At 34.4% G+C, this 21,768-nt stretch overlaps 1 protein-coding gene and 1 non-coding gene across 2 annotated transcripts; both read right to left on the reverse strand.

The window, feature by feature from the left end:
• Nucleotides 1-228: 228 nt before the first annotated feature.
• LOC146946695 (two-component response regulator ORR24-like) lies at nt 229-5,277 on the reverse strand. Its single transcript, XM_085744626.1, has 7 exons — nt 5,192-5,277; nt 4,958-5,096; nt 3,826-3,978; nt 3,285-3,707; nt 3,082-3,158; nt 1,523-2,728; nt 229-589 (listed from the first exon to the last, which is right to left on the reverse strand). The coding sequence occupies exons 2-7, from the start codon at nt 5,094-5,096 to the stop codon at nt 518-520; spliced, it is 2,070 nt and encodes a 689-aa protein (XP_085600752.1). The 5' UTR covers nt 5,192-5,277; the 3' UTR covers nt 229-517.
• Nucleotides 5,278-17,553: 12,276 nt separating this feature from the next.
• Nucleotides 17,554-17,659, reverse strand: LOC146946696 (small nucleolar RNA R71). The gene has a single exon (XR_015029502.1). It is a non-coding gene; the product is annotated as a small nucleolar RNA R71 (small nucleolar RNA).
• Nucleotides 17,660-21,768: the final 4,109 nt, after the last annotated feature.

Raw genomic sequence — 21,768 nt, forward strand, 5'->3', positions numbered from 1 at the left:
TATGAGGAGTGTTATTTGAACAACCAATTTGGTGACAACTTGTTTGACAACCATACTTTACAAAGGAAAAAGTGATATTGGCACGGAAACCATAGCAATAGAGAAATAAAGTAAAAAATAATGTGAGTATGAGAGAGAAAGTTATTGCAAAAGTTGTCACTAAATGGATGTTCAAATATCATTTCTCTTATTTTATATCATCCCCTTAGAGAGAATGAACACAGGAACTAACAAATATACATTCATATTACAATTATTATTGTATCTAGAGAAAGGCAGAAACTACATTTTTGCTGCAAAGCAAGAAGAAGGAAAAAGAGACGGAAGATACACACATCCCATCCCATTAATGAAATAAGAAAATGTTTGCAAAGAGAACAATCTATTTGTATCATAATAACAACATAAAAGTGAAATAAGTACATCAAATGTAAAACTACTCAATGAAATAAACTCCAGAGATAGGAGTAAGTTTCAAGATTTTATTGCTCCTGGATTCTTGCTGAATCAGAAGCAATCAAATACATGATCCAACAGGGTATGCATCATAACACATTTCTCCATCCATCAATGTCATCTCAATTTGCTCCTGCATTACAAAGTCTATCATGAAATAATGAAATAAAACAACGCACAGTATCTTCTTACAATGTCTTAGAGGGATGGATGACAAGGACATACATTCAAATCCAAGGTGAGAATTCAAATATATCCCTTAAAATTACAAAAAGCTATATGGTCACCCTCACCAGTGCACTAACATCTATAGTATCTAACATTATAGACCAAGTTAAAACCACATCATTAAGCACAAAATAAGTTATTTATGATCAAATATATACCCCCACAACAATATAATGGATAACTTTTCGAGTTTAATAAACAATAACACTCGTGTACATTGACGTATAATCATGTTGTTAATGTAAACAGTTTCAAAAAATGTGATTTAAAACATGTTGTATGTTAGGGTGTAGATATTAAACTCTCAATACTTGAGAGATATGATCTTAACATGATATTAAACATAAGAGCAGATGATAATGATTTAGAAAAATGCGAAGGAATGATATAAATTGCTGTCAATAACTGCCAAATTTGTCTACAATTTTGTTGCATTTTTTGTAATTGCTGAATTTGTCCATAACTTCTTTTGTATTATTTCTAAAAGGTAGATATCTGATATTGAAATTATGCAAACTATGGTTGAGATAGAAGTTATAAACCAAAGAGATAATACTAGATACACAAGCATCCAAAAGAAGTATTCAAAATTCATAAAACCGTTATACCAAAATAAATAAAATGATAACGCGGCTAAGTAGTTTTAAAATGCCGTCGACTAAACTAAACTAAATAAAATGATAACGAGACTAAGTTATGTCATAGTACCGCAGACTAAACTTTCAATCCAAAAAAATAATATAGGAGACTAGAGCAAGAAAAAAGGAGTGTAGAGAAGAAAAAATTTGTTAGTTTCTTTTTAAAATTTGTGCAACAGAAGCAGCCAATTTAATCATACCCTTTTGACTATTGCACCCATTATGTCTTCTAAGGTTCCAAAACCCTCAACATATCCAACTTGGGACCTCATCTTCTCCAACTTGTAGGCATCATTCGAGTTGACTTGTACGTCTGACGAGAATTTCTCAACTTCGGGATACCGGGCAACTGACGTGGAAGCGCCATATACATGATCAACAAAAGATGCATCAACTCTATTGCTGCAGACTGTTTTACTTTGGTTGATATTGTGAGACGCAGAATTTGTCAATGCCCTACTGGAACAAACCTGTGAGTTCAAAGGATTGAAGTGACGACTCGTGTTTTGGCTGTAATCCAATTTATTTTCTGCCCAGCTTTGTCTTGGAGCATAACTTGAAGGCTGTATAAAATTCCCAATTAAGCCATCTTCTTGGCATCTCGGCACATTTCTGGCCTCCTCCAAAGCAACAGTGATTGTGTTTCCAGACGAAAAGTCAACTGGACTGTTAGCGATAAGAGGGCTTTGGTTATAAGCAGTACCGCTAGTGAGAGGCAGTTGGTCGTTATTGAAAGACTTGCATACCGGCAAAGCACTAGCAGGAAATTCAGGTAACTGAGCTTGACTTTGCCAGTTTTCACTACACCGATTATAATCCAAAAAATTAGAAGAACCGCCAATAGTAATGTTTCTGTTTCCCAAGGAAGCAGATCCAACAGAAGACTGATTTCTGACTGACCCTGCATTGTGCGTCTGTTGTGAATTTCCTTGCAACAACAGATGATGGTTTGAGACTTGATTAGAACTGTTAATAGCCCTATCGTGAAAGTCTGAAGCAGCTGCAAATCCAGTGGAATCAATTTGATTTAACTGCGATATACCAGTTGCACTATTGTTTAGCTTAGATTGGTTAAGCTCAGTTGGAACACCATGTAATAAGCTTGAGCTTTGATTTGCAGAAATCCAGGAGTTGTTGATGTTTTGAGACTGAACAGGCTGAATCAGTGTTGAAGAATTAATTCCTCTCATGTTCAAGCCGGCTGGAGAATTCAGCCTACTGAAAACTCCGCTCGATGGATATGACGGCAATGTGGTGCTTGCGATCCTTCCAGATCTGGTTGAGGTGCCAAAGTCTGCATATCCATCTATTCCACTCATCCGAAGGTAAGAATCATTACCACCGCCCAGTCCAGCAACCATGCTAGTATGATGGGGAGTTGCCTTTTTCAGATAGAGTCTATATTTCTGCAATACAAATCGAAAATGAGCTTCATCTGTGATCACCTCAATACTAAAAAAGTATATTTCGTCATAAAAATGAAGAGGTTTCACTGTACAGAGTTATACATCTATGCTTGAATAAACTTGTCTAGTCAGTAGGACTTGAAAACATGTGTTTCAAGTCTCAAAAGCGTCAAGAGGATGTAATGTTTTCAACACTTTGATAAATGTTAATTCATCATTTAGACTTTATTTTTTCATGAAACTTCTATTAAACAAGATTTCAAGAATCATAAAATCTAAAATAAAAATCATTTCATGATTTGGTAAAGGCTAAGCAGAACGATTATGGTGACTACAAAGGCAAGAATAAAGACCTGCAAATGGCTTGCCACATTTTCTCTGGTAATCCCTTCAATATTCATCAGCTCAAGTATTTTCTTCGGAACAGCCCCTGCAACAACAAACATGAGAATAAATCTTGTATTGAAAATTATTGTAACCATGTCTACATATGAAGTTGTTAAGCACTGAACTCAAGCAAAACGATTAAGTTATATCATCACTATCAAAAACTTACTGTCTGCACCAAGTTGATTAACAGCACAAACAAATTTCTTATGCAAATCAGGAGACCAAACCACACGAGGTTTCTTCTGTGATGACGGGTCATCCTCATCTCCATCTGCACTCCCTTCACTCTCTTCATCTTCATCTTCTTCTTCTTTCTCCTCCTCATCTTGCTCCTTCCTTCTTTTACCGAGCCTTTTATTCTGATCAGCACTGTTCTCCAATATGTTTCGATTGCTTCCCCCAGAAATATTAGGGACCTTATCCTCATTGGAAGCCTTGTTATCATCCTTGGAATTAGTTTTTTTCTTTCGGATTACATGTTGCCATATGTTTCTAAGCTCTTCAAGTCGAACAGGTTTCACCAGATAGTCACATGCACCATGGGTAACACCCTTGAATACCATACTTGTATCACTGTATCCCGACAACACTAGAACAAGATAAAAGCGAAGAAAATAGTTCCGAGTCAATAAACCGATTCAATTCAACCCATTATTGTAAATAGAAGAATGCTCAACAACAAAATAAAAGCATATGTATGAACTTACTAATGACAGGTAAGTCCATTTCAAGCCCTACCAACTCAAGCAACTTAAATCCATCCATGTCAGGCATAGCCACATCACTGATAACCAGGTCATAGTTCTTTCTGTTTTCCCTCAACATTTTCAGTGCATCAAATCCATTAGTAGCTGTAGTAACTGCAACAACAACAACCACAAATCAAACCTAAATTCTAATAGCAATGTAACAAGCCAAAAACCTAAAAAAATAATATATAATAAAAAAAGGGCAACCCGATGCACTGAAGCTCCCGCATACACAGGGTCCGAGAAGGGGTCCCACCATTTGGTGTATTGTACGCAGCCTTACCCTGTTTTTACACAAGAGGCTGTTTCCAGGACTTGAACCCGTGACCTTACAGTCACCTGACAACAACTTTAATAGTTGCGCCAAGGTTACCCCTCTAAAAAAATAATATATAATAACATAAAAAAAACAATTTTGAGCCAAAAGCTATCAAGCACGGACACAACACCTATGATTACACTAAATTATGTAATTTTTTCAAATTATTATACGTATTGGCGTGTAGGTGTCCGTGTCGTGTCTGTGTCCGTGCTTCACAGGGCAAAAGTCATCAACTTTGACACATGTAGCAAAATACTAAGTTCTAAAGTAATAAGGTTGAAAACACATCATGGACACGATACAAACACCTACACGCCAATACGTATAATAATTTGAAAAAAATGACATAATTTAGTGTAATCATAGGTGTCGTGTCCGTGCTTGATAGCTTTTGGTGCGATCAAAAGCTATGAAGCACGGACACTCCTCGGATTAGGTGTGTCCAGATGCCGTCTGACACCGACACGACACCTATCATAACACTAAATTATGTCATTTTCTCAAATTATACGTGTCGGCATGTAGGTGTCTGTGTCGTGTTCGGTGTCTGTGTCCGACACGACACCTATTATTACACTATCACTTCTCAAATTATTTTCTGTGTCGGCATGTAGGTGTCCGTGTCTATGTCCATACTTCATAGGCTTCAACTTTGACCCATGTAGCAAAGTATTAAGGTTGAAAACACAGCATGTAGTTACAATTCAACTAAAACATAAAATTAAGGTTAAATTGAACAAACATAAGAATTATGAGTAAGTAACTAACCATGATATTTGCATTCCGCAAGCAGTTTAGCCAAGACTTTGAGACAAGTTGGGTTGTCATCAACAGCAAGAACACGCATGCCAACAGGAAAACGGTCAATGACCCCATCTTCATCTCTCCTTTGATTCTCCACACCCATCTTCAAAATAAAAAAACTTGTAAAACACAAAATTGAATTTGAAACCAATAAAACAAAACAAAATAGAAATCTTTTACTAGTGAGAAGCCTCTTACTCTATGTTCTGTTGTGTTTTGCTCTGTTATTTGTTGTCCTTCACTTTTTCTAGACCAAAAGAACAGTGACAAAACCCTTTGACTTTAATTATTTGTTTAATCGATGATGCAAATAAATAATAATAATGCAGCTTTCTTAGGAGGGGTATATATTATTTCCGATTTCGAATAGGAAAATAATAACCATGTCTAACTTTTTTATATCATATTTTTTCAGCGAATCTTGTTTATGAAAATTACAAGATATTGTTAGAAAATAAAACTTATTATTTGAAGAATTTTTAGAAACAATATCATTAAATAAATAAAATCAATTGAGATTTTTAATATTTTATATTAGATTAGATTATTTTTCAGTCTTATATTAGATTAGATTATAAACTTAGTACCAAAATAAATTAGATAAATCTTAGATTTGATTTGATTTTATTTTATATTTTAATCGATGAAATAATATTTCTAAAGAAAAATTCATGAAATTAATACTAATATTATATATAAACATAAATCTATGAATGAATCTATATCCCTAAAGTCTATTCTAACAATAGTGCACATGTGCCTAACTGATGACTGTTCCTGCTGAGCTATGCCCCACTAACCATGACATGATTTTATCAAATGATTTCAATCATGCCTACTATGAAATTGAATGAATGTACTACTACCTTTTTATTCAAACAAAAATTAATAATTTGATCAACCAAGGAAAGGAAACTATATCATGTTCATGATTAAAAAATCCCGGGAAGAATCTCGATTATTTATCATATTTAAATTTCGTATATATGGAATGGATGGAATGTCAAAAACTTTCTAACAAAATAATTTCCTTAACAATATGGTTATCTTGAATCCCGTGATTTTAGACACCTTTTTTTTTCTTTCTCGGTTTCCTAATGTCAATTAATACAAGACTTTTTTTTTTCGTCTTTCAATTAATTATTTGCGTTTGTCAGCTAAGATGGGGTGTGTAATGGGATTGTCTGCTCAATTGCAAGTTAATGCCTTGACCCACAAATAGATGGAAAAGAAAGTTCTTTAATAGTAATCCCGTCCGATTCAAAATGAGTACCGTTTTAATCAATTGTACACAAATTAAGGAATAAAATGAAATAATCATTAGACATAGCATTTTTACTAAACTGCCCAAAAAAAGACAAACTTAAAGTTGCATTGAAAATTGTGCGAGAGAAAAGTTTGAGTATTTATTGAGGGTAAAGTTAGGAGAAAAAAATTAAAGTTGTATTGAAAATGTAAAGTGACATTCATTTTGAAACAATTTTTTTGGCTAAAGTGACACTCATTTTGAAACGGAGGGAGTACCAGATTTTTCTTTACTAAAAGATTAATACTAACAGATTTATTCCTTTGGGATATGCTCTTTTATTATATTATTTCCCTATTGAGTAATTAATTAGCACTAATTTATATTCTAATAAAATTACATATACAATTACTACCTTTTTTTTACTCAAAAAAAAAAAATACTACCTTTTTTCGAAATACAATTACCAATATTTTTCATGTAATTTGCAATTATCAAACTAATATTACTTTTTGTTCAAACACGGCTGATCCGACAGAGTTAGTGATTTTTTTAAGACATGTTCAATCAAGTCATAAAACCCTAATCATTCTTCTACAAAGAATAACCCGTGAAATTTCTAACCCTAAAAACCTCACACAACTCTTGGTTATTTGATGATCTATAAAACATAACCCGTGATATTTCTAACTTTAAAAATATCACACAACTCTTGGTTATTTGATCCTATAAAACATAACCCGTAATATTTCTAACCCTAAAAATATCACACAACTCTTGGTTATTTGATCTTTGAGTGTTTGTAGGAACACAATCCTTTCTATGGAGGGAATTATATTTCCCACCACTCAACTAACTCTCAAACCGCTTCATCTGATAACGATCGCCTATTAAAGTAAAAGTTAAACTCATACCTTTATCATCAGTTGCTATGTTTATATTTTCAATTGCAATGGGACTGATAACAGAGTTTATATTATATATATAATGACTGATCATGGAGATTTATCAGTTAGGGTTGGAAACTTAAAAATCATATATAAGATATGTTTTTATTGTAAAAAGCATATTAACATATATCAATTTTGTCACAACAAACCAAAACTAGATAGTTTTATTAGATCTGTAAATGTTGGAATACAAAGAATTCGTTAGTTCAAATTACACATCAATTCATAGCTAATAATTGAAGAAGAGAGAAAACCTGGAAAGAAAGAAAGAAAGAAAGAAAGAAAGAAAAAGACGAAGATTTCTGAGTAACGAACAAATGGCACTTGACGATTCTATGACTTTTCCTCACTCACGATTGTAAACTTGTAAATTTTTTTTTGAAGGAATTGTAAACTTGTAAATTGTAATTGGTCTTTTGATGGTGATAGGACAAAGCGGTATGTCACTATATGTAGTTTAGGAAAATACTTGCGTACCATAGCAGTTGGGTACCATTGGCCAATCAAATTTTGACACATGTCAAAAATCTTTTAAAACCAGTTCTTATAAAAACCGGCTTAAAAGGGTCCAAAATAAAATAAAATAAAATAAAATAAAATAAAATAAAATAAATGATGAAACATTGGTATCTTAAAAATCCAAAAGGAAAAATTATCCTTCAACCTTGGTATTTAGTTCCAAACTATCAAGATATCCCAATAGTAAAAGCACAAATTAGATGGTGTGTAGAAACAGCTTGGTATTATCTAAAAGATGATTTTGTTTATTTTCTTTTTAAAGAATACGTAGAAATGTCTGAGGCTTTAAAGAAAGAACTCAAAAGATTAGCCAGATAAATCATGGATTGGTTAATAAACCCATTTGGAAAAATAATACCACAACCATTCGTATTAAATCCTAGTTATAATGAAATAACTAGAATAAAAAACCAGATTAATTGGTGTAGAGAAATATCATTTTGGTTTCTAATAATTGAAGATGATTATTTTACATACTGGGAATATGAGAATTTAGCAAACCTTTTAAGTCACAGAATACAAAAGTTTACACATGGCTAATAAAGGTGTAAGTGAAAAAATACAAGATATTTTTGAAAATCTAATAGCGCTTCAAGAACGATTAGATAAAATAGTAGAAGTACTAAAAAAGAGTTCAAAGAAAAACTCGATGAAAAATTATCTAATCTAGAAGAAAATCAAAAGCTATTAGATGAAAAACTTTGCCTAAAAATAGACGATTTAATCGATCTATTAAAACTCTTACCTATAAGAGATAAATGTCTAACCCTAGAAGAATTACAAACTTTTGTCAAAAAAGAGGGGGGAGATATGATAGAAACTTCAGAAAAACCTGAGGAATCAAAACAAGAATTTCAATTTTTCGCCCCAAAACCATAATGGACGAAACAGAAGAAGAAATAACTAACCAGCTACAAGAATTACAAACCCTAATGGCTACTTTAGACATTAGTGAAAAGGGTAAAAACATCGAAGAACCAGAAGATGAAAGTAAGTTCATCTATGATTTCGATTCGGAAAGTTCACTTGGTAGTTTTGAGGAAGAAGAACCACAAGTAGGACTTGTTAAAACTGATAACCCAGAGTCGTCAGATCAAGTTCGTAAAAGAGGACGCCGTGAAGGTAAAGAAGAATCTATCGACCAGCAAATTATTCAAGACAAAATGAATGATAGAAAATTTAAAAATATACCACCTAAGTATATACCTACCATAAATCGCCACAAAGAAGATGATGTTTTAGACATCGATTGTAGTGATGATACTAAAAAAGAGTTAAGAAATTGGTACCATGGTAGTATGGTAACAATCCAATTAGACTCTTCACTAAGAAGTCTAAATCCAAAAAATATTTTTAACTATCTAAAGACAAAAACTACAGAAAATGCTTGGAGATTCATGTCTGAAAAATCAGACTCAGAACTCCCATCAACAACTGAAGAAGTAATAAATCACGTATATTCAATTCTAAAAAAGGAATTTATAGGTTTTGATGAGCCTGAGGCACAAACAGACTTAGAAAACATTAATATTCATAGAATCTTTAACCTAAGAATATGTGATATGTGTCAAATCGAACCATTTATATGTGAATTCAGGAAATATTACTATGCAGTATCACCACAAAAAAGATTACAATATAATCTTTTAGGTCTATTTTATAATAAACTACCATCTGCGGTAGGAGCAAAAATGGATAAAATAATCCAAGAACACCTAGAGGTAATTGTAGGGCTAGAAGATACTCTATGAACTAGGATAACTGCTTTGCGAAGGTGGGTGTATGAACAATGCATGAACAAAATCGCTAGAAGAGAAGCAAAAATAAAACTTTGTTGCGACAAACTTCAAGATAGAGTAGGTAACTACGGTTGTAATAAATCTAGAAGAAAAAGAAAAAGAAAGATCTTTAGAAAAATTGATCGATCAGAATACAGAAGGAAAAAGAAATTTCCTAAGAAATTTAACAAACAAAAATATTTTAGGAGAAAGAAAAAATATCCTAAAAAGAATTCATGTCCTAAAGGCAAGAAAACATGCACATGTTGGTTGTGTCATGAAGAAGGACATTATGCAAATGAGTGTCCTAAGAAGAAAGATTCTAAAAAAGAAACCTTAAAATTAATTTGGCAAGTAGGTTTCGAACCAATAGAATCAGATATAGATTCCGATGAAAGTAGTATCTTTGAATATACTACTGAAGAGGAATTTGAAGAATGAGTAGGAAAATTTTAAAAAATGGAAATCCTAATTCAACATTTATTCAAGTTAGTTTGAATAAAAAGAAAATCATGGGTTACATTGACACTGGTGCAACTCTATGTTTTGGAAGAAAATCTATATCCAAAGAATGGATTAGATTAAAAAAACCAAAAGAAATAATAATCGCAGATAAAACAAAACATAAGATATGGTTTATTTTAAAAAATACCTTCATAAAAATCGAGCATAGATATTTTTATGTAAAATCAATTTATGAACATGATTCTGGAATAGATTTGATAATAGGAAATAACTTCTTAAAGTTATATAATCATTTTATTCAAGAACTTGACACTATAACATTAAAATGGTTTAATGTCAATAATCCAGAAGAAAGTGAATTTGTTACAACAAACATTGTAACAAAAAATGAAATCTTAAAGGCAATAAAAGAAAATCTTAACGTACTTAGATGTATGTGGGATAAAAGAAAGTTTTACTTAACAACTGAACAAAATTTAGAACATCATTTACATCAAGTGTGTTCTAAAAATCCATTAGATTCTGTAGTAAATAAGATACAAGATTTAGTTGTCATAAAACCTAAAGACCCTAAAAAAGAAGTTAAGGTTTTATACAAAATCCCTTATTCATCTGATGATAAGAAAGAATTTAAAAAAGAGATAGCAGAATTATTAGAGAAAGGTCTAATAAGAGCTTCTGTCAGTCCACATTCAGCGCCAGCTTTTTATGTCAGAAAACACAATGAGATAAAAAGAGGTAAGGCTCGAATGGTAATCAACTATAAAAAACTTAATGATGCAACTATAAGTGATTCTTATAAGTTACCAAGAAAAGATTACATTTTTGAAAAAATAAGAGGATGTAATTGGTTTTCATCTTTAGATGCAAAATCTGGATATTGGCAGTTGAGGTTATCAGAAGAAACAAAACCTTTAACAGCTTTCTGTCTAGAAGGACATTTTGAATGGAATGTTTTACCATTTGGTTTAAAACAAGCACCATCAATATATCAAAGATTTATGGACAATACTCTTAAAGGCTTGATCATATTTGTTTTGTATATATCGATGATATTTTAATTTTTACTAAAGGAAGTAAAGAGCAACATGTCAAAGATGTTATGACTGTTTTAAACAGAATAAAAGATAGAGGTATTGTTCTATCCAGAACAAAGTCAATACTTTTGAAACAAGAAATCGAATTCCTTGGTCTTATTATAAGAGAAGGAGGAAAAGTCGATTTGTCACCACATGTTCAAGAAATTTTTTTACTTTTTCCTGATCAATCAGCAGATAGAAAACAAATCCAAAGATTTTTGGGATGTCTAAACTACATTGCTAATGAAGGATTTCTCCAAGATTTGGCAAATGATAGAAATTTTTTACAGAAGAAAATATCTGAAAAAGTGTCATGGTCATGGACACAAAAAGATACTGAGGCTGTAAAGTCTTTAAAGGAAAAACTAAAAGTTTTACCTCAACTATACAACCCAACGGAAAATGATTTTTTGGTTGTAAATGTTGATGCAAATCAGTTTACTTGGGCTGGAGTTATGAGAGCTTTACCTAATGGTAAACAAAAACTGGGACTAAATCTCAGTGGATAAGTTGAGGATGAAACCCCACAACAATCCTATACCATTGTGGGCGCAACCCCACAGTTAAAATCAGATAACCCTGATGGGCGATCAGATATAAAGTCAGTTTCGACTGATACAAAACTTGATTATTCAAGTAATAACATCCGAATTAAGGATAATGAACTTGTCTTATGCAAGTATGTTTCAGGTTCTTTTAAAGATGCTGAAACAAGATATCATATTAATGAGAAAGAAACCCTTTCTTGTTTAAAAGTTTTAGAAAAATGGAGAATGGATTTAATCCCATCAAGATTTTTATTAAGAACTGATTCAACTTATGTTAGCGGATTTTGGCGCTACAATTTAAAAGTTGATCATAAACAGGGAAGACTTGTTCGATGGAAAATGCGCATCCAACAATTCTATCCTTATATTCAAATAATAAAATCAGAAAATAATTGTTTTGCAGATACATTGACAAGAGAATGGAGCAAGCTTTAAAGGTTCTCCAAAACAGCTTAAAACAAAAAGATGAACAGATTGAAATCCATAGCCAAAAGCTGAAACAACTCTCTTCAGAAAGGGGGGAAATGATTAAAATGATCGAAATTTTAACTAAGATCATAAAGGTTGAACTTCCAGCAGAAGAAAATACAAAAAAGACCATGAATGAACAACAGAGTTTTTCATCAACGTCTTCAGCAAGATCCATGCTAGAAGAAGATACAAAAAAGTCATGGGCTGACAAGGCCGAAGAAGAAAATGAAGAAACAAAAAATGGTCCAAACTAGCTAAACGATGTCGTCGATCCAATCAATGAACAACTAGGGAAAAAGGTGTATGTCATCTTTGACGGTCCAATGAAGGGCATCTACAGCAATTGGGCAATTGCAAGCCTTCATATCAATGGCAAGAACGTCAGGCACAAAGCTTACCCAAACATGGAAGAAGCAAAAGAAGCTTACAAAGCTTCCTACAAAGAAATGGCCATTGCCAAAGATATTGGTCAACCATAAAAAATGGAATCAAATAAGAAGATCTCAGTGGGATCTATTATAAATCTCCAAAAAGAGAAAAATAAGCCAAAAACCCTTGATGACTTCATGGGAAAATGGAGGTGGTTGATAAGTAGATTTATTACGTATTTTAATTAAGTTATTTAGTTTAATTCTATTTAGATTTAATTAGATTCTATGTGTTTTTATTTATATTTAAGAGCTTTTTACTTCAAAGAATCCAATATTATATTTCAGGATCAAATATATGATTTGCAAGGCTTAGAGCTAAAGAAAAGGGATTTGGAGCACAAAAATAGGAGATTTCCAAGATTTGGGACCGAAATATGCACTTGAAGAAATCAGAATTCGCTCCCCCAAGTCAGTGAAGGGCGCACGGCCCACGCCTGCAAGGCGCACGGCCGTGCGCGATTGCCAGCATCCCTTTTAGCTGCTTTTTGCTCCGAACAGCGGTTTTCTACGCAGCCTGCTTTGACGATAAAGCCCATGGATCTTCAGAGAATATTCCTTCAGTTATTTCTTAGGGCTTAAGTCATTAGTAGGCTATAAATAGAGAGCTTGTTCTCCTTGTTTTATCATCTTGAATTCTGAATACTGTATTGTGACAGAATACTATTTCTCAATAAAAGTTCTCGTTTTTATTCAATTGTTCTTATTGTTTTCTTCTTATTCATTCATGGCAACACCAACCATGAGTGAGTAATTCCCTTAGACCTTGGGATTGTTGGGAGAGTCCTATGGCTTGATCCAACAATCCTAATCCGAAACCCTAGTTTATGTAACCCTACTTTTCCTATCTAAATTCACCGTTCTTCGCAACGATATTAACAAGTACCAAACTTTGGATGCGAACGCGGAGGGTTAGTACTTGTTAATTCGTTACCCTAGTTATTAAGGTGATGAATCGAACGAAGAAGTCTTAATAACCGAGCAAGTGAATTTAGACAAGGATTGCGAAGCATGAGAATAGCCTAGTGAACCTTGGGACTTATAGAATCTCGTACAATCAAGAATCTTAATATAGGAGTTAGCCATGAGAATAGGTCTAATGTAACACCCCGTTTTCCCAACGTAAAAATTTCATAATTAAAAATCAGAGTAATTCCACTTTAAACGGAATGCTACACTTCTTAAAAATTCATAAACTGAATAAATAACAATTTATTCTTCAAAATCATTTAACATAAGTAATTCAAAACTTCGCAGCGGAATTAGTTCATTCAACATAAAAAGTCTTTGCCACGCAGGCCTCATCAGAAAATCTCATAAGTCTTAGTTCAATATTTATTCATAAAAGTTCATAAACAATACGTAAGGAATAGAAGTAAAGTCAAGTCCCATCCCGTTACGTATCAGAGCACCTAGACACACATGTGAGGAGTCCACTCACGACGCCTCTAATCTTGATTACCTGCAAGTTACCCATACGAAGAGCAACATTTCCAAGCAGAGGGGTGAGATTTCTCAAACAATAATATAAAACATATAAATCATGTAAAGTACATTCAACAACTTAAACATCCTATAATTCATTAATCATATCTAGCAACTTAAACTTCCTTAACTAGTATCATTATTCTTCCTACATTAGTCATATACTTCATATTATATCATCATATAAATATCATCACATATCTACAAATATTAGTCATAAGCATTATCATATATCCTTTTAATCATAGCATCTTAATCATAGACATAAACATCATCATATAACATCAAGTACTAATCATAACCATAATCATCAAATCATAATCATCAACTCATAAACAAACATCATCATCAAAACAATCATGAACATCAACAACAATAATCATTTAGCATCTTATAATCATCATAACAGCTTCTTAATCAAACTCATAATCGACTTCATAATCATAGTCATAAACAACTTCATGATCGACTCGACTCTTGACTTGACAATGCGACTCAACTCGACTATGCAACTCTTATCATCTTAAAGCATCTTGAGTCATCATGAAAATGCAAATGCATGTGGTACCAATCTAGGGCATAAGCCCTCATCGTCGTGGTTGAGCATAAATATACTCCTAGGGCATAAGCCCTCATCGTCGTAGTTGAGCAAAGGCTCCATCGTCGTGGTTGAGCAAAAGCTCCATCGTCGTGGTTGAGCAAAAGCTCCAGGGCATGAGCCCTCATCTTTAAATGAGTATGCATGGACTCAACATCTTACGTCTCAGAAACTTCATGAACATCTATGACATCTTAACATCTTGACAACATAACATCTTAACAACTTGATGACTTCATAACGACTCGACGACTTAACAACTTCATATCATCTTAACGTCTTAACATCTTAGCATCATGACAACATATGGATCACATAAATAATTCATGTCATATCATAATATAACAATATCAAATGATAATAAACAACATCTTAAAACATCATATTCATCAATCATAAACAACTTCATATAACATCGTATTTAAACATCAACAATAATTCACTATGTATCTTTGTAAAACATAATAAATTATCCACAACATATATTCATGTCAAACCAAAACTATTGGAAAGATATCACAAATATCAACAAATTTAATGTTTACAACAAAGATCAATTCAAAACAGAAACATATGAACAAAACACAAAAACATGAAACAGAGAATGCTGCAACTGTACAATTTTGCTAAGACCTCCCTGTAGTATTTTCATCATAACTCACAGACCAAACATCATTTTCACGTCAAACCAAAGCCACTAGAAAGCTAACAAAATTATCTAAAACTTTCATGTTTACTCCTAAGACCAATTCTGTACCGACCAATTCGGAAAAGTTGTGCTGAAAGTCCATAAAAATTCACTGTGACCTACGTGCAGTAATTTGACCATAACTCAAGTTCTATAAATCCTATTGACGTGAGACCAACGGCATTAGAAAGCTAATATCCATACCTACAACTTTCGTGTTTACACCTAAACCCAGTTCGGAACTTAAACTTGTCAAACTGAGACAATAAAAACGCGTTTTGCACATTGACAGCAAAATCGCAGTTCAGCTGCGATTTCGCTTTGGGGAAATCTTTTCCACTTCTTATTCGATCCAATACTCTCCAAACTTGACCCTAATCATTACCCTATGATTGCCCTATCATTAGAACACTAATTATTCATCAACTTACTGTATGCAAATTCAAAGGGTTCTCAAATCTATTAACAACCTATTACAATTATTAAACCCTAATTCTTAAACTCACCAACATCTCATCCAATTCCATGGTTTTAACCTCAAAACTACATCCAATAATCATCCTATGGGTTATCTAAGGACTGTATACAATTTCTACATCAATTCAACAAGTTTTCATCATCTAATCATCAAAACTCTCTCAAAATCATAATTCTCAAATTCTCACAAACTCTCCCCAACTTGTTAGATGTAATCTAATGATTTAACAACTTAATATTAATGCAAGATAGTCTCACCCTCACCTTAGATTAATTCCTGAATCAGCGGCAGCGTTCTTCTTTCCTAAGGTCTTCTCATCTTCTCTTGACTTTTCTCTCCTCTTCTCTTCTTTCTTGTTCTCCTCTTTTCCAAAAAGCGGTTTCCGGTAAACTCTTTCTAACCTAAGCTTCTCTATTTATAATACTAAAATATTCTTCCCAAATCTATTTAGTCCCAACAACTTATTCTTCTTTCTATTCTAACCCCCTTCTTATTTCTCTTACACCTCAAAACTACTCTATTCCTCATAATCTTATTTATTTCTAAATTAAATATATCTCTCCCCCACTTAATAATAATAATACACCAATAACAAATATATCTCTAACAAATAACAAATATATTTCTACATTAAATAACATATATATTTTCACACAAAATAACAAATATATTTCTACACCAAATAACATATATATTTCTACACAAAATAACAAATATATTTCCACACCAAATAATATATATATTTCTACACAAAATAACAAATATATCTCTTCATCAAATAACAAATATATTTCTACACAAAATAACCCCACAACTTAATATTTATTTTATTTTCGAATCTTATTTTATTAAACAATAAAATAAGTTACAACGTCTCATAAATTTCCCTAAAATCATATAAATCACATAAATCTTATAAATCACACTAATCATATAAATATATTCTAAAACTCATTTAAAATAATTAAATAAAAAGGAGGGCGTTACATCTAACACCTTGAGAGACACACTCCCCGGATATCGAACGAAGAAGGGGATAAGCTTTAGAGAGATTCGTCCTTAGAAACTAGGATTTACATAAACAAGGATTAGGATTAGGATGTTAGGTCAACCATAGGATGAACCAATAATCCCTAGGTTGCCTTTAGCTATTGTTTTCAACCGTCGTTTAGATTACCTTGAAACCCTAATTATCGATTTCTCCCTAACCTTTACTACTTTTGATTGGAATTTAAATAACTCCCTGTGGATCGATACTCTCTCTTTATTACTACTACGGTAAACCCGTGCACTTGCGGATTTACGGTAACAAGTTTTTGGCGCCATTGCCGGGAAGTTGACCAAATTCCGATTAACTTTGGTGACGGTTAGGTTTTCTTTCTGTATTTACTTCCCTCTTGTCTTTTAATTCTTCTAATCGATTTCTTCTTGTTATTTCTAACCTTTTTCTACTTGCAGTCATGGCTGAAAAGCGTATCCTTAAGGATTTTACTAACCCTTCTGCAGATGAACCACCTTCTCCTATCGTGTACCCGATGGTTGAGGGAGTTGATTTTAAAGTAAGACCTGCACTCCTCTCTCTAGTGCAACAAAGCCAATTCTCCGGATGTCCCTCAGAGGACCCTTACCTCCATATGTCAAATTTTTGGAGATTTAGTGTGACCATGAAAGCGGACCAAGAGGCCGTTAGGCTTCATCTTTTCCCGTTTTCCTTGAAAGAAAGGGCTCTTACTTGGTTCTATTCTCTAAGACACGGTTCTATCACCACTTGGGAGCAAATGAGGCTAGCTTTCTTTCAAAAATTCTTTCCTCCCTCTAGAACCGTTTATCTAAGGGGTAAACTTTATCGATTCGCCCAAAAAGAAGGAGAATCCTTATATGAAGTGTGGGAACGCTTTAAGGAAATAATTAGGCTTTGTCCCCACCATGGGTTGGAAGACTGGCTTGTTATCCACACCTTCTACAATGCTTTGCTATATAATACAAAAATTTTCATTGATGCAGCTGCAGGTGGGACCTTGATGAATAAAAACTTCAGGGAGGCTTATGTGCTGATTGAAGACATGGCACAAAATCACTACCAATGGTCAGGAGATGAGATCACCACAACCGATTCAACCACCTCCTCCATTGAGAAAGCAGGTATGAAAGAAATCTCCTCTATTGATGATTTATCTGCCAAAATTGACACTTTATCACTTGAAATTGATAGGATAGACAATGACCCCGCTTCTTCACCCTTAGGGGTTTATGGGGTATTTGACCATAATCCTATAGAGAGCAATAAAGTCACCCAAGGGTCTAAATTGGAGCTCCTCTTGGAGAGTTTTATTCAAAACCAAGCTGAACAAAATCAGGAATTAAAAACCCAAAATAGACTCTTGAGTGACTCCCTTGCCTTGCTTGCATCAAAAGTTGATTCCATCGCTATCCATAACAAACTCATAGAAGAACAACTCTCTCTTGTAGTCCTCCACATTAGTCAGGCTAATACCAAGCGAATGAATGCCATCACTCTTAAGAGTGGTAAGTAACTGCCTGGTCCTACAATCAAACCACAAGCCGACAAAAATGTGAAGGAGAGCAATAATGAGAGGAACGAGGAAACTAGGGTAGAAGTTGAAGAACTGGTCACACCTCCTCCTATCACACCCCCTTCGGTCGAACCTTCCACCTACAAGCCTAAGGCCCCTTTCCCACAAAGATTAGCCAAGTCCAAGCTTGATGCACAATTCAAAAAGTTCATTGAAATGATGGACAAGCTCTACATTAATGTCCCCTTTACCGAGGTATTAACCCAAATGCCAACTTACGCTAAATTCTTGAAAGAAATTATCACTAATAAGCATAAGATTGATGAAGGAGAAACAATAAACCTCACTGTAGAGTGTAGTGCCATCATCCAAAATAAGTTGCCACCCAAGCTTAAGGACCCAGGAAGTTTTTCCATACCTTGTGTCATAGGAACCGAGACTATAAAAAAGGCTATGTGCGACTTAAGAGCAAGTGTCAGCCTAATGCCCTTATCTCTTTATGAGAGAATAGGAATAGGAGAGCTCAAACCCACTAGGATGACCCTTCAGCTAGCAGACCGTTCCGTTAAGTACCCAGCCGGAATTGTTGAGGATGTTCCAGTCAATGTAGGAGGAGTATACATCCCGGCTGATTTTGTTGTGATGGAAATGGAAGAAGACGTTCACGTACCCATCCTTTTAGGGAGACCTTTCCTTGCTACCGCAGGAGCCATAATTGATGTCAAAAATGGTAAGTTGGCCTTTAATGTTGGCAAAGAAAAAGTTGAATTTGAACTTGCTAAGCTACTGAAAGGTCCTTCCTCTAAGGACTCGTGTTTCATGATAGATATGATTGACCGTTGCGTGAAAGAATGCTCACTAGCATCACCTACACAAGACGGTCTGGAAATATGTTTGATTGGTGATGCAGGTACACAACTTGAAGGGGATGCTAAGTCCTATGAGAGGCTCCTAGATGAAAGTCCCCAAGTGAAATCATTGGAGGTGGAAAAACTAAGTGAGGAGAAGGATGAACCTCGCGCAAAGGAAGCACAAAAGGTGGAGCTCAAACCGCTCCCGAAAAATCTAAGGTATGAATTTCTAGGCCCTGATTCCACTTACCCTGTCATAGTAAATGCAAGCCTAAATGAGGATGAAACTGAAAAATTGATCAAAGTCCTCAAAAGATACCCTAAGGCAATAGGGTACACTATTGAGGACATCAAAGACATAAATCCCTCATTGTGCATGCATAGGATACTACTTGAAGATGACTACAAACCCTCCATTGAACCTCAAAGGAGGCTAAACCCAAACATGAAAGAAGTTGTGAAAAAAGAAGTTTTGAAACTCCTTGATGCAGGTGTTATTTATCCAATTTCTGATTCTAAGTGGGTTAGTCCTGTTCAAGTAGTACCTAAGAAAGGTGGTCTCACAGTTATTAAAAATGATAAAAATGAATCCATTGCTACAAGAACTGTCACGGGGTGGAGAATGTGCATTGATTATAGGAAGCTTAACAAAGCAACCCGTAAGGATCACTTCCCACTCCCTTTTATTGATCAAATGTTGGAAAGGTTGGCTAAGCATTCACATTTTTGTTACTTAGATGGTTATTCTGGTTTCTTCCAAATACCTATCCATCCTGATGACCAAGAGAAAACTACTTTTACATGCCCCTTTGGTACTTTTGCCTATAGGAGGATGCCTTTTGGTCTTTGTAATGCCCCAGCCACCTTTCAACGTTGCATGATGTCTATATTTTCTGATTTTGTTGAAAACATCATGGAAGTTTTTATGGACGATTTTTCTGTACATGGATCCATCTTTAATAACTGTTTGGCTAACCTAGAAAGGGTCTTAGAAAGATGTGAAAAGGTGAATTTAGTCTTAAATTGGGAAAAATGTCATTTCATGGTCCAAGAAGGTATAGTCCTAGGGCACTTAGTCTCTGAACGAGGAATAGAGGTTGACAAAGCAAAAATTGAAATCATTGAAAACATGCTACCGCCTAAATCGGTCAAAGAAGTAAGAAGTTTCCTAGGACATGCTGGTTTTTATCGCCGTTTCATTAAAGATTTTTCTTCAATTACTAAACCACTGACCAGTCTGCTCCTTAAGGATGCAGAGTTTGTCTTTGATGATTCGTGCCTAAAGGCATTTTGCAGGTTGAAGGAAGCTCTAACTAGTGCCCCTATAATACAACCACCAGATTGGAACCTCCCATTTGAGATAATGTGTGATGCTAGTGACTATGCAGTTGGGGCGGTACTTGGGCAACGAAAGGAGAAAAAGTTCCATGCCATATACTATGCAAGTAAGACCTTGGACGAAGCTCAGATGAACTATGCAACAACAGAAAAGGAGCTCTTAGCGGTGGTCTATGCTATCAATAAATTCAGACAATACTTGGTGGGGTCAAAAATCATTGTTTACACCGATCACTCGGCAATAAAGTTTTTGTTGAGCAAGAAAGATGCCAAACCAAGATTGATCCGATGGATCCTACTCCTACAAGAGTTTGATCTTGAGATAAAAGACAAAAAGGGTACTGAAAATGTTGTAGCTGACCACCTGTCCCGTCTCAGAGAGCCCGATGAGAATGAACTACCACTAGATGACTCCTTCCCGGATGATCAACTATTCTCGTTAGCAACAGCTGTTGCACCATGGTACGCAGACTTTGTGAATTATCTTGTAGCAAAAGTACTACCTCCAGGTCAAAGCTATCACCAGAAGAATAAATTTTTCAATGACCTCAAGCATTACTACTGGGATGATCCCTTTCTCTTCAGAAAAGGCTCAGATGGTGTCTTTAGAAGATGCATCCCGGAAAATGAGGTACGTGATGTTATTAAACATTGTCATTCTTCTTCTTATGGTGGCCACGCCGGCACTCAGAAAACTTCTTTTAAAATCTTACAAGCCGGTTTCTGGTGGCCAACCCTGTTTAGAGATGTCAATTCCTTTGTCTCGCGTTGTGACCAATGCCAACGCACCGGTAATATTACCAGGAGAAACGAAATGCCCTTGAACAACATCCAAGAAGTAGAAATTTTTGATGTTTGGGGTGTTGACTTCATGGGACCATTTCCTTCCTCCTTTGGAAATCAATATATACTGGTTGCGGTGGATTATGTATCTAAATGGATTGAGGCCATTGCTTCTCCTACCAATGATGCACAAGTTGTTATAAAATTGTTCAAAAAGATCATATTCCCGAGGTTTGGGGTGCCAAGGATTGTCATAAGCGATGGAGGGTCTCACTTCATATCCAAACATTTTGAAAAATTGCTACAAAAATTTGGAGTGAGACACAAAGTTGCAACACCTTATCACCCCCAAACAAGTGGCCAAGTTGAGGTCTCAAATAGGGAAATCAAGGCCATCCTTGAAAGAACTGTTTCTGCATCTAGAAAAGATTGGTCAACTAAGCTTGATGATGCTCTTTGGGCTTATCGAACAGCCTACAAGACCCCCATTGGTATGACACCCTTTAAACTCATTTATGGGAAATCTTGTCATTTAC

Source organism: Medicago sativa, chromosome 2 (assembly GCF_051527215.1).
Source record: "Medicago sativa cultivar Bolivia chromosome 2, Bolivia_mono, whole genome shotgun sequence".
NCBI classification, from domain to species: domain Eukaryota; kingdom Viridiplantae; phylum Streptophyta; class Magnoliopsida; order Fabales; family Fabaceae; genus Medicago; species Medicago sativa.

Excerpts from the sequence above, each read along its gene's own strand:
- LOC146946695 (XM_085744626.1), bottom strand. The coding sequence starts at position 5,096 with ATGGGTGTGGAGAATCAAAGGAGAGATGAAGATGGGGTCATTGACCGT. Across the intron at positions 3,708-3,825 it reads AATGGACTTACCTGTCATTA|TGTTGTCGGGATACAGTGAT; the intron begins GTAAGTTCATAC and ends ATCTTGTTCTAG. Across the intron at positions 590-1,522 it reads TGGGTGCAATAGTCAAAAGG|GAGCAAATTGAGATGACATT; the intron begins GTATGATTAAAT and ends TTTGTAATGCAG.